Source organism: Prionailurus bengalensis, chromosome D3 (genome assembly GCF_016509475.1).
Source record: "Prionailurus bengalensis isolate Pbe53 chromosome D3, Fcat_Pben_1.1_paternal_pri, whole genome shotgun sequence".
NCBI classification, from domain to species: Eukaryota; Metazoa; Chordata; class Mammalia; order Carnivora; family Felidae; genus Prionailurus; species Prionailurus bengalensis.
Window position 1 is genome coordinate 3,962,366 of NC_057356.1, and position 13,178 is coordinate 3,975,543.

The window sequence follows — 13,178 nt, forward strand, 5'->3', positions numbered from 1 at the left end:
ATGCGAGTATCGATGCAGACTAACAGAATGAACACAGAAACAGGGCGGGGGGTGGGGGGGAGAGAGAGAGAGAGAGGGAATGAGAAAGCCAGGCTGGTTAAAAACAGTAGGAAATCCAAGAGAGAGGCAGGCGGCCAAGGACACAGAGATGAAACCTAACAGAGCAGATAGCAGGCAACACAAAGACATACAGAGAGGGCATCAAAGGGAGATACGGAGGCAGAGGCAAGGTGACCTCGGACCCAGGGACGCGTGCGGTCCTCATGGCCTGTCCCACCCCACACCTGTGACTACGGTGTTCCGGATGTCAATCCAGCCACCCCGGCCCCCGTTTAGCTGCATCCCGGTGCGTATCCAGGCATCTGGTAGGTAGCATGTTCTCAGCCGACACGTGTTGGCAAGGACAGAGGAGAGGGAGGTGTAAGAGAGGAACCCCCCCAGAAAGGGGGGTTCCCACAAGCCCCTGCAAGAGGCCGCACTTGTCCACCCCATTTTGTGAAGCTTCCGCGCGGCTGATTATCCGTCCCCGAGCCACACAGCTGGGGACTCACCCAGTCCTTGAGCAGATGACTTCCTTTAACCATTCGTGCTTCAGCAGGCTTCTCTCTCTTTCCCGACGCTCTTTCTTCCCCAGCGCCCCCCGGTGTGGTGTGACGGCTGAAAGCCAGGTTCTGGGGACAGCGGGCCTGCTCCAAAAGCTACCTGTGCTTGGGAGAGTCCCCCGTTGGCTCATCTGTAAAAGGGACATACTGAGCATCTCCTCTCGCTCACACGGTTTTTTTGAATCTTTTCTTAACATTTATTTTTGAGAGACAGAGCGGGAGCAGGGGAGGGGCAGGGAGAGAGGGAGACACAGAATCCGAAGCAGGCTCCAGGCCCCGAGCTGTCGGCACAGAGCCCGACACGGGGCTCAAACCCACGAACCGGGAGATCATGACCTGAGCCGGAGTCGGCCGCTTAAGCGACTGAGCCACCCGGGGGCCCCTCGCTCACACTGTTGAATGGCTGATGGTGACAAGGCATTGGAAACATGTAAAAAGCACGTGCGGGGCACAGTTAGTGCTGTTAACAGTAACTACTGATTTCATGACTCACGGCTCCTCATTCTTCCTGGCAAACTCCTACCGATCCTTCAAAACCCCATTCCGATACTGTCTTTACTTTCAAGCCTTCCCAGGTGAAACGTGCCCCTCTTGGAAGAGTCAGCCCTCTCTTTAAATACGGAGACGTACCGCCCCTTAGCATATGGGAACATCGCTTACATACCTGTGTCTCAGCTCTACTGCACAAGTCCTGAAAGTGAGTGTGGGTACAACTTGATTGTTTACGCCTAGAACCAAGTATATAGCACCTGGAGCAGAGACAGTGCTTGAGTGAATTGGTAAAGAGCTGGGGGAGGGGAGGGGAGCTGGGGATATGAGAAATGTCACCACATTCTCCGTGGCAGAAATTCTGAATGCACCCCCCTCCCCCCGCCCCGGCCCTGAGCCCGCCACGGTCCCCTCCCCCTCGCCAAGAAGCAAAAACTCATCTCGGGAGAGTGTGATCGGTTAAGTCATTTTTGGGGGAGAACAGCTAGCCACAAAGAAAAGCGGTCTGTGTGTCAGCAGGGGAAAATCTGATAGAAAACTGTGTCTTTTTCCGTCAAGGCTTTGGCATTGAAATCTCTCAGGAAAGGTTACAAGAGGGTAGCAATAAGCCAAAGTCTCCGAAAACCAGCTCGTGTGTTCTACCCGTGGCCTCCACGCCGAGCCCCCTCCCACGCCCGTTGGAAGCAGGTGCCCTCAGAAGGGGTCCTCGAGGGGCCGTCCTTCCTATGTGCCATTTGAACAATGGACAGGGTGACTTTTTTTCCCTTTGTGAGAGTTATTCACCACGATGTTTCTTCTTCAGACGAAACAGAAAGGAGACGTATTTACTGAGCCAGCCTGATATAGAGAGTAGATGATTTGCTCAATTATGATCATGCAAAGCAATCCTGACGTGCTGCCCAGCGCTTCTGAGCAGGACTCGGAGCACAAATGCATAAGCGTCGGCCCACAGGCAGCCAGGCTGTTTTTGATTTCCAGTGTTACATCCAAGTCAGCTCTCTCATATCTTTGCCTAAGTCTTAGAGCACAGAAGGGGCTCCTATCTTTTTTTTTAAAATGTTTATTTATTTTTGAGGGAGAGAGAGAGAGACAGAGTGCAATCGGGGAGGTGGGGTGACAGAGGGAGACACAGAGTCTGAAACAGGCTCCAGGCTCCCAGCCGTCAGCACAGAGCCCGACGCGGGGCTCGAACCCACGAACCGTGAGATCACGACCTGAGCCGAACTCGGACGCTCAACCGACTGAGCCACCCAGGCGCCCCAGGGGGCTCCCTTCTTAAGGCTACAGGAAGCAGGGCTCACGCGGAACGGTCTGGCGTTGATCTTGCTAGAAGAACACAAAGGAAACATGGCGGCCGTTGCCTTCGTCCAGAGAAAACACTTCCTCATCCTCTAAACGATACCTCAGTAGTTTGGGGGAACCCTTTGGGTTCTTTTTTTTCCCAAAGAACTCTCAAGTTGCCAAGCAACCATTTTCAGGGTCCCCTGCTTAATGAGAAGTATGATCACCAGCCTTTTATCCTATGGAAAGGTCTCAGTAGTTTGCTTCCAAAGGTTGTACTCCAGAAAATGGTCCTGGTCTATGATCAGGAGGGAAAGGGAAGGTAACCTGTACCTTCTCTTCTCCAACGCTGGTCACAACACGCCGTTGTCCAGAACGGGTCGCTGGCTGGGTCGCGGGGTCTGTGAGGATCGCAGGTCTGACAGGGGCTTTGTGATGTCTACCCGGCCTCGGGTGGGGAGGTGATCATCGAACAGATGGGCTGATGGCACCAGTCTTCTCCTGTAGATTTACGTCTGGGCGGGAGCAGGGAGCCCAGAGTGTCTCTGCCTCTGTCTTCCGTTTGCTGCTCCCAGACGTCAACCCTCTAACCTCCATTTGGAAGAGGGTCCCTGGGGTAATGGTTGAGAGAATTGGTGTGAGTGGATCCTACTATGAAACAAAGAAAACTCCATGCCTTCCCTGAACAGATTAACGTGAGGAGTGGTGTTTTGCATGGGGAACGGGACCGTACCTGCCTTTGCTTTCCTCCAGACACGTCTCATCATCTGTGGCTTTGAACCCTCTCAAGCTCCCCGGGTGGAATCTGAAAGCAGGGCCCAGGGAGGGCAGGGAGAGGCCGAGAAGCAGGCTGAGCACCCCGGATGGCCGGCAGCAGGTACAACAGGCAGGGGCGCTCCCATCCAGGCTTGTCTTGGGGGACGGACGAGCAGATTTGGGCCCCTCCTGCCAGTATCTCGGGGTTCACAGAGAGGCCTCAGCGGGCATCGCCGCAACATCGCCATGGTCTCAGCGCCACATACCCCTCAAGGCCGCGGCCCGGAAACCCGCTCCCACCATGGGAAGGAAGGCAGAGCCCCATCCGGAAGAGAGGTACAGCAGCCATCTTGGCACCATGAGGCAACAAGTACAGGGAAAAGATCTAAAGAATCTCAAAAACTCTGATCCCGATATCATAGAACCATGGCGCCGAAACAGAAGCTTCCAGCCCTCTTGCCCTGGAGACGAATAAGCCCCGATTTCATTTTGTTTTGCTCTGTTTAACTACCATGACTCAGCTATTCTGTTGCTCACAGACAAAAGCGTATCTAATAGCCACCCCTTCCAATGGCTTAGGGGAAGCCCAAGGGAGGCAAAATTAAACAAAAAAGGCCAATGGGACATTAGCTGTCTGTGAAAGGCAGGAGAGAAGTAGGGAAGAGGGGAGGGGGAAAGAAAACCGGCCAGAGAAGCTTGTTCTCGGTGTTCTTTGTGGATCTGGGGGCAAGGGTGGCATACATTTACTGTGGGACCCAGGGAATGTCTCGGGTGATGCAAACACCGAGTTGAACAGCCTCTGGACCTTCACGTACTCAGATTAAGCTTCTCTGTCTCCCCCAGACCCAGATGTACTTTGATACCAGAAAGCCGCACGGCAGGTACCTATTGTTTTATGGATTATTCTAAACCTTCCCCATGTTCGCGATTGCGTGGCATCGTATCTCCTATCTGGATCGTCAGCCCTCCCGCACCAGAACTTCTCCCGGGGGCCCCCAGATTTTAAAGAAACAGGCACGGGAAGCGATACTCCACAAGTTATCGCTTTACGGCACCCCAGTGGGTTTCTCAGCTTGAATTGTAATTCATAAAGCCGTCTGTGGCTCTCTCTCTCTCAGCCGTCAGCATTGCTGCTGCTTAATTCTTCAAAGGACTGTGCTAATTGCCTTTCTCCCCCCCCCCCCACCTCCTTTTTTGTAGAAGTTGAAAGAGACAGTTTCCACAGCAGAGGCCAGCTGAGGCCACTCCAGAGGCGGCTGAAGACGAAATACACTGATGACAAGGAAAAGGTGTGTGTTTGCGCTGGTGACGCAAGGGATCCCTCGCCTCGGAAGGGCCTCCCTGCACAGCGTCCCCCGTGGGATTCGGGGCTCGCCTCCGAGACCCCGAGCACGGTTCCTCCTGCACGCGCATGTGGACACCACGGGGGAGCAGTGGCAGCGGGGGGGCTCGCCCTTGGGTCTGAGGGAGGCACAGAGACCCCTCACCCCCCACACGCTCACCCCCCGACACGCCCTGTGCTATTACGTGTCTCTTCAAAAGGTCACCAGCTTGGTATTTTTCTTTAAAGCAGCTCAGGCCTCAACTCACGAGCCTTGCTGTGAGCAATGGGCATTGCAAAATATCGTCCCATGGGCCAGCGTCCCCTCACTGCCTCCGAATGCGTTTTAATTACAACTACGCGCATACACGGTGTCCACGCACATCAACGCACGTGGCGATGCGCATTCAAGCAGGTGCACGCGCCCCATCGCCTGTGCTATGAAAACCCGCCAGTGACAAACATGAGTCTTATTGAAATGACTCGTTTTAATCAGGAGAAGGGGCCCCGAGAAGAGAAAGGACTTCTCCAGCGTCATTTAGCTAAAACAGTAAGGGGCAGAACTCGAACCCAGGACCACCGATGCCCGATCCAGACCTCTTGTCTGAAGAATCAAGATTGCCCGGCTTGACAGACAAGGCCAAATCAGGTAAGGTGGAGGGTGGCCGCATGGGGGAGGCACATCGGGTAGAGGACCATCGGAGGCCTCAGACCTGCACACCTGGGGGTGTGTTCACACCAGGGGGAGGGGGCACAGCCGCTGGAGCAGGTGGGTTGAGATCCAAGGCCTTATGTCTCCCTCCTACCTAGGAACTGCCTACCTAAGACCCCTGCCTCCAGGGGCGCCTGGGTGGCTCAGTCGGTTGAGCGTCCGACTTCAGCCCAGTTCACGATCTCATGGTGTGTGGGTTCGAGCCCCGCGTCGGGCCCTGTGCTGACAGCTCGGAGCCTGGACCCTGTTTCAGATTCTGTGTCTCCCTCTTTCTCTGCCTGTCCTTGCTTGCTCTCTGTCTCTCTCAAAAATAAACATTAAAAAAAAATAAGACCCCTTGCTCCATTCAGCCTGGACCCTCAGTGTGGCCTTTTGTCACCCTGTCCCCATCACGACCTTTGCCATATCCAGACAAATGTCAGCTCCTGGGACTATGGATCCGGGGCCTTTTTAAAAAGGAGTAAAGATGGGGCGCCTGGGGGGCTCCGTCGGTTGAGCGCCCAACTTCGGCTCAGGTCATGATCTCACAGTCTGTGGGTTCGAGCCCCGCGTCAGGCTCTGTGCTGACAGTTCAGAGCCTGGAGCCTGCCTCCAATCCTGTGTCTCCCTCTCGCTCTGCCCCTCCCCACTCTCACTTTGTCTCACTCTGTCTCTCAAAAATAAATAAATAAAAATTTGAAAAAAAAGGAGTAAAGAAAAACAACAGTGAAGCTACCAAGTGAACCCACATCCCAAGAGTATGTTCTTGTCCAACTACAGGCACAACAGGGACCTTGCAAAGAAGGGTCGGTGACTGAGGAGGGAGCAGGAAGCAGGAAGTGCCCTTTCCCGAGGGCTCAGGCCCAGGTGGGGAGATGACGATGGCTGTTTGCCCCCGTGAGGAGGTTACGTTACTCTTTCCCTAGTCGGGCTACAACAGATCCAGATCCCGTGGACTCGGGGACACAGCTTAGTCCCGGTCGGGGTCGCCAAGCATGGGTGAGCGTGTCTCCCGGGCACATCGACAGGGTCTAGATCGTCTTTGGCATCTGGCAGGCGGAATCCAGGGACGCTGCTAGAAGTCCCACAAGGCACGGAACAGACTCTCTGGGCAAAGATTTATCCAGCACAAAACGCCAGCCTTGCCGAGGCTGAGAAGCTCCGAGGTCAAGATTGTGGCTCGGAACTGACGGATGTGACAGGACACGGCCGAGGAAGGGACAGCGTCCTACGTGTGGTCACCAAAGTGTCAGCGGGGCATCCCCCGCCCGCCCTCCACCCGCCGGGGCCAGCCTGCCACGGGGGGGTGACATCCACCAGAAGACAACGGAATTCTCTACTGTGGGAATCATGAATGCTTCTCGTTTCTGTCTGGGGAGGACATCTCCAAGGTCATTCTTGTCCGACGGTGTTGTGAACGACTCTGGGGTTCGTGCATGACGTCACGTCACAGGGACCATTACTGACGCAAACGGGGAGAGAAACAAGGCTATCTGTGACTCGAGGACGGAGGGGGCTGGAGGAAACACCCAGAAAGGGGTATTTCGCTCCTTTGAGAGGAGCAGCCCTACAGAGGAAAAACTGAAGGCGGCTGGAGGGGAGGTGGGTGGGGGATGGGCTGGATGGGGGATGGGCATCAGGAGGGCACTTGTTGGGATGAGCCCTGGGCGTCATATGGAAGTGACAGGTCACTAACTTCTACTCATGAAACCATTCCTACACTATATGTCAACCAGCTTAGATTTAAATAAAATTTTAAAAATGATAATAGCCAAAAAAAAAAAAAAAAAACCCAAGCAAACCAAACAGAACCATCACGTGAATCTGTCAGCCGGTCTGTGGGCTCCACCTTCTAACACTGAAAACCGGAGTCCTGCCCGTCGCTGGCACTGCTAGCTCTTGGGTCCAAGCCACTCCCACCATCCACCGTCCGGATTATTCCAGCAGCCTCCCACCTGACCCGTTCGACCTTGCCTTTGCTCCTCTTTGGTATGTCCTCAAACCAGCACCCAGTGTGAGCCTCACAAAACGTGTAACGAAACAAATCCTTCCTCTGCTCAAATTCTCCAACGGCTCCTAATTCCTGCGAAGAAAAAGCCACAGTCCTTCAATGGCCATGAAGACCCACCATGATTTCCTCAATCCAACACAGACACTTTCCTGCCTCAGGGCCTTTGCACTTGCTGTCCCCTCTTCCTGGAATCCCTAGGTATCTTTGTGGCCAGTTCACACATTTCCTTTCGTCTTTACTCAGATGGAAAGAATGTTCATTTTTTTGGAGAAAAATTTCCTGGACTCTCTCTAAAATTGCAACCTTTCCTTTGGTCTTTCTTTTCTGAACACTTTTCACGATCTAACATACCACATACATTACTCATGTATTGTATCTCTCTCTGCCCCAGAAGATGCCAAATCCCATGAGAACAGAGATTTTTTTTAAGTATATTTATTTATTTGAGGATGGTGGGAGGGGCAGAGAGAGAGAGAGAGAGAGAGAGAGTGAGAGAATCCCAAACAGGCTCCATGCTGCCAGCACGGAGCCCGACCTGGGGTTCGATCTCACAGTTCGTGAGATCATAACCTGAGCCAAAATCAACGCTCAACCGACTGAGCCACGCAGGCGCCCAGAGAACAGAGATTTTTATATTTGGTCATTATGAAATCACCAGCGCCTAGAATCATGCCTACCATATAGAGGAGGCTCTCAGTAATTATTTCTTGAATGAATTAATGAGACATAATAGAAGAATTGCTAACCATGCGGCCTGTTTACACACACTATTTCTAAAATGCTCAAGTGATGATAATATATGTGTCCCACTTACCAATCAAATATGTAAATACCAGAAATCAGTAAGTACAAAAGTGTGTTCCTTACTTACAAAAGAAGCACAAGTAAAAACAATATGACATTTTCCCCATCAAATTAGCAAGTATGTTTTAAAAACAGATTGACAATGCCCAGTATCAGGATGAGTAAGCATTTCTCACACTGTTAATGAGAAATCAGTCTTGCGACTTCTCTGCGAGACATGTTGGCAAACAGGTAGCAGCGATCTTAAAAATATTTGTGAAAATATTAGTCATTTCATTTTAAGAAACCATCTAAAGAAATAACAAGAGGACTAGACAAAGACATATCACATATAACAGAAGCCTGTAACACTGCTTATAATATTAAAAAAAAATTGGGAGCACCTGGGTGGCTCAGTCGGTTCAGCATCCGACTTCGGCTCAGGTCGTGATCTCGCAGCTCACGAGTTGGAGCCCCGCATCGGGCTCTGTGCTGATGGCTCAGAGCCTGGAGCCTGCTTCGGATTCTGTGTCTCCCTGTCTCTCTGCCCCTCCTCCGATTGTGCTCTGTCTCTCTCTCTCTCTCTCTCAAAAATAAATAAACATTAAAAAAAGGTTTTTTTAAAGAAAACAAAGGAGTTGATTAAATACATATTTCAGCCATTTAGCAAGGTGCTCTGGCCAACGAAATCCTGAGTGGTCGGTTACTGGGCGATATATTCCAATAGCATATTAAGTAGCTGGCTGCAAATCTTCACCCCTCCCTATGTCTACACTCGCCTGCAACAGAGTCCACACTCTCATATTCCTCTGTAGGTACTGGATGCTCTAAATGTAGAGCCAATGAACAGCTGCCCCTGTTTGAAGGAGTTAAAGAGTTAGCTGAGCGATGGCCAGCACTGCAGTCAATCGAATCTGAATTTCCCATACATGTACCTGAAATAGAGAACCATGATAGGGAGGTAGTTTTACATGGCAGGTCAACATCCGAACAAGACATAAAATGTGTCCTCCCCCCACCCCCCACGTCAGGACACAAGACTTTCTGTCACACCAGTGCTTCCTCTGGGTCTTTGAGGCGGAGTCTACGGCACAATCCGGGGTCTCTGAAAGTTTCCACGGGGCTGTGTGTGTGTGTGTCGCCCCCCATGGAGTGGGGAGAGTGCATTTTGGAAGACCGGGCTGCTTGTGTGTTTGTTCTCCACGACAGACAAGGAGCAAACACAGAGTCCTCCTGCTGGTGACGCGGTGGACGAGAGCCTCCCTGGGATGTCCTTCCCCAGTTCTGCAGGATGTGAGAGGGGCTTTTGGCCAAAAGCGACTTTAAATGTACATCAGCAGCAATAAATGTAAGTGACCATCAAGCTTTGGTCTGCTCCAGAATCCCCAAGCTGTTCTCGGATCAGCTCAGGTCATAGAGGAACCATCTCAGGTCTGGGCTTCAAGAAGGACCTTAGCCACGCCCCCTGCTGCCACGCTGGCCCCAGCCACCGTGTCCCTTCTCCTGGACGAGGACAGCAGCTTCCAAAGCTGCCACCCACCTTCCAGGCTTGAAATGCCCCACCCCGATGCCACGCAGTAGCCAGACTTGCAGATTCAATGGTTTTATGTATAAATGAGGTAGATAATGTCAGCCTCCTGCTTAAAGCCCTACAGTGACTTCCTGCTTTACGGAAAGACCCAGGCTCTCTCCGTGGTCTTGAGAGGCCCCGCACAATTGAGCACCTGTGTACAATTCTAATCTCCGTTTGTACAACATTTCTTTGTTGTCTGCAACAAATTATCCAAAATTTGGTGGCTTAAAAATAACAGAAATTCATTCTCTCAGGGCGCCCGGGTGGCTCGGTCGGTTGAGCATCAGACTTCGGCGCAGGTCATGATCTCGTGGTCCGTGAGTTCGAGCCCCGCGTCGGGCTCTGTGCTGACAGCTCAGAGTCTGGAGCCTCCTTCGGATTCTGTGTCTCCCCCTCTCTCTGCCCCTCCCTTGCTGCTCTCTGTCTCTCTTTCTCTCAAAAATAAATTTAAAAAAAACATTTAAAAAATTTAAAATCAGCAGGACACCTGGTGCCTAAGGTCACCACTGACAAGTGTCCCAGAAGCCACGACCTCCCCAAGTGTTCCCATCGTTTGAGAGCAAAGGGGAAGAAAGGAGGAACAAAAGCTGGAGGGGAGTAAGATCATTCTCCCTGCCCCAATTCTAGTGCGATTGGCTCACCAACGGTATTTATCAGATATCTACCATGTGCCAAGGACGATTTTAAAGAGTTTTATTGAAGTATACATGCTATAAAACAGAACGCATATATTTAAGAAATGTAATATTTTCTAAGTTGCGACCTATGTGTTAGCCTGGAAGACCATGACTGAAAGCAAGAGAACAATGATCATCCCTCCGCCTACCCCCTCCCCCGCCCCGCACCCCTACCCCAATCTGCACACGACCGCTGGCCTGATTTCTGACATAGGTTTGTTGCATATACTGTAACTCCCTAAGAACGGAATCACCCATGTTCTGTGTGGTTTCTTTCATTTAGCACAATTATTTTCAGACCCATCATGTTGGAGCATGTATCCTCTGACGGCTTAGTGTTATTTCCTTATATGGACACATGGCTGCCCATGCACCTGTTGGTGGACATTCGTGCCCTTTCCATGGGCTGGTACCAATAAGGCTGCTACCAACGTTCAGGAACCAGGCTAGTAAATACTGGCAAATACCAAGAAGTGGAAAGCCTGGGCCATAGGGAAGTATATGTTTAACTTTTTATTTTTTTTTTAATTAAGTCAACCGTTTTATAAAATGGCCATCCAGGGGCACCTGGGTGGCTCAGTCGGTCAAGCGTCGGACTCTTGATTTCGCCTCAGGCAGGTCACGATCTCACGGTTCGTGGGTTCAAGCCCCACATCAGGCTCTGCTCTGACAGCACAGAGCCTGCTTGGGATTTTCTCTCTCTCTCTGCCTCTCTCCCATTCTCTCTCTCTATCTCTCTCTCAAAAACAGAGAAATAAACTTTAAAAAAGATAAATAAAGTGGCCATCCGCTTTACTCCCCTCTAGAAAGTTCCTGTTTCTCCACATCCTCTCCTACACTTGAAAACGCGGATTCTTTTCTCAAATTATGCCCATTCCGATGGGCGTGTAAAGGTATCTCTGACAGTTTTAATTTCCATTGCTCTGATTACTAAGGACGTTGCCCATCGTTGTTCACGCACCGGCTCGCCATGCATCCATTTTGCTATGTTGGCCGTTTGTCACGAGAGCTACAAATGATGTCCTTCCAGCTGGAACTCACACAGAAACGACAGAGCCATGAGTCACCGCCTGGGAGGAGAGAACTGAATATACTGGGAAAATGAGAATAAGCCTTCTGGAGAAAATGCCAGTGGCTTCTGTCCAAACGATGCCTAATTGTTCCTCGTGTGAGATGACAGAGCTCAGCCACTGACAGTGAGGTGTGCGTCCTGCCCCTGAGGACAACTGTCCGTGGCACTAAATACAGCAAAGACCTCCTAACAGAGGTCGCCCTCCTCCCCACTGGGAGGCAAATGCGATGCAGGAAAGAGCCAGGACCCTGGTGAAGTGAGCGATCTGGCCGTTCGGCTCCTGGCTGGCTGAGAGAAGGTCAGCAAATCCACCCCCAACTCTGGGAAGAGCAAGCTAATGACCCAGGACTAGGGGGGTCCAATTGCTTAGATGGTCTCCATCCCAATCAGACACAATCTGTGAACTCTCAGCCTTTGAATTGCAATTGCTGGGGGGAGGGGACATTTCGAGGACAAGGAGGGGCACAGAGTCCCGGTTGAGGTGCAGGGAACCACAGAGCAGCCGGAAAGTGGATGCTTGTGTCGCCATCTGACCTTGGCAAGTCATTTCAGCTCCGAGCCTCGACGTCCCCATCGGCACCTGCTCACCAGGTGAGCGATCATCACGACGAATGCTGGAGGAGGCACTGTCGCATCTGCACGATGCCGCAGCGGCTGGGATTCAGTTAGTTTTTCCCAGAGGATAATGTGGATTCACTTTTACCAGATCCTACAGCTGGTGCTGCTGTAACTCTTACTATCTCGCGCTGACTACACGCAGGGCTCTGCTGCCTCTTTATTCTCCCAGCAGAGTCACCTCCACTTGGCAGCTGGGGAAACAGAGGCTCAGAGAGGCTCGGAGATTTGGCCAAGGTCGCACAGCGGTAACGCAGGGATTCGAACCCAGGTCTGCCCACATCAGGAGCACTGTCTGTACGCACGGTGGTCTGGTGCATCTCCTCCCGCCCGTCCTCTGGCATATCTACCTCTTCAAACTGCCCTGCCTGGGGACAGACAACGATCAGGCTAACACTGGACCAGATGTCTCCATTCAGGATCGGACAGCCGGGTTTCCAGACATCACCCCAGGCTGGAGGGTCTGCTGCTCACCTCGGCCACCCTCGGCTTGCAGCGTCGGGAAGCTTCCAGTGACGGAGTGGCTGTGCGCTCGAGGCAGGCTCATTCTGGTAGTGCTCCTGCTTAAGCGTCATTAAGTAGAAGTTGCTGTTTCTGCTACAGATGGGCCGCTTTGGTTTGGGGACATCGATGTGCTATGTTTAGAGATCGCATTCAGTTTAAACATCGCAGCCTGGCTCAAAATATTCCCAGGGGCTGTAAGTATGCAATTTTCCATCTTCATCAGTATTCCTGCTGCAAAGTCCCAGGGAGGCATTGACCACATCAGAGTCTGCTCATCCCACTGGGGGATCCTCAGTGTTCTGAGAATCTAGGACTTTGCACTATCTCCTTTTCTGTCTCCATCTCTCTCCAAGTGGATTTGGACTCAGGGTCACGGACTCAGGGTCATGGACGGAGCTAGATGGAGCGAATATACTGGTTGGTTCCCATGAGCCTGGGGCAGGCACAGAGAGGAGTCTCTCCATCAGTGATCATGCCCAATCCCGGGGACATCTCAGTGGCAGGATATCTTCCCCAGGACCTTTGGAAGGCCGCTGACCAACAATTAAGCACATGGGTTCATCACAGATTCAACAGGAGGCAGCAGAGGCAACGTTGACCTTGGGTCTGGAGACGCTGGGGTTCAAGTCCCATTTCAGCCCCGGTGTCGTTTGGAAAAGCAAATCTCCGGTGTTGACTTTGTTGATCTACATTCGCTTCGAAGGATTTATCCTACTGTAACGTTGTCCCTTCTCGGGATTATTTTTTCTAATTTCAAACCATTTACTAGACAATAAACACAGGTAATAAAGGAACTAAACAAA

The 13,178-nt window shown here is 51.8% G+C and overlaps 1 protein-coding gene across 1 annotated transcript in view; it reads right to left on the reverse strand.

Moving 5' to 3' along the window:
• Positions 1 to 13,178, reverse strand: part of LOC122470912 (transmembrane protein 132B-like) — a 47,082-nt gene that overhangs the window by 30,433 nt on the left and 3,471 nt on the right. Inside the window, exon 2 of the mRNA XM_043559160.1 lies at positions 12,153 to 12,239. Coding sequence (XP_043415095.1) covers positions 12,153 to 12,239 — 87 coding nt within the window. The remainder of the gene's footprint in view (positions 1 to 12,152; positions 12,240 to 13,178) is intronic.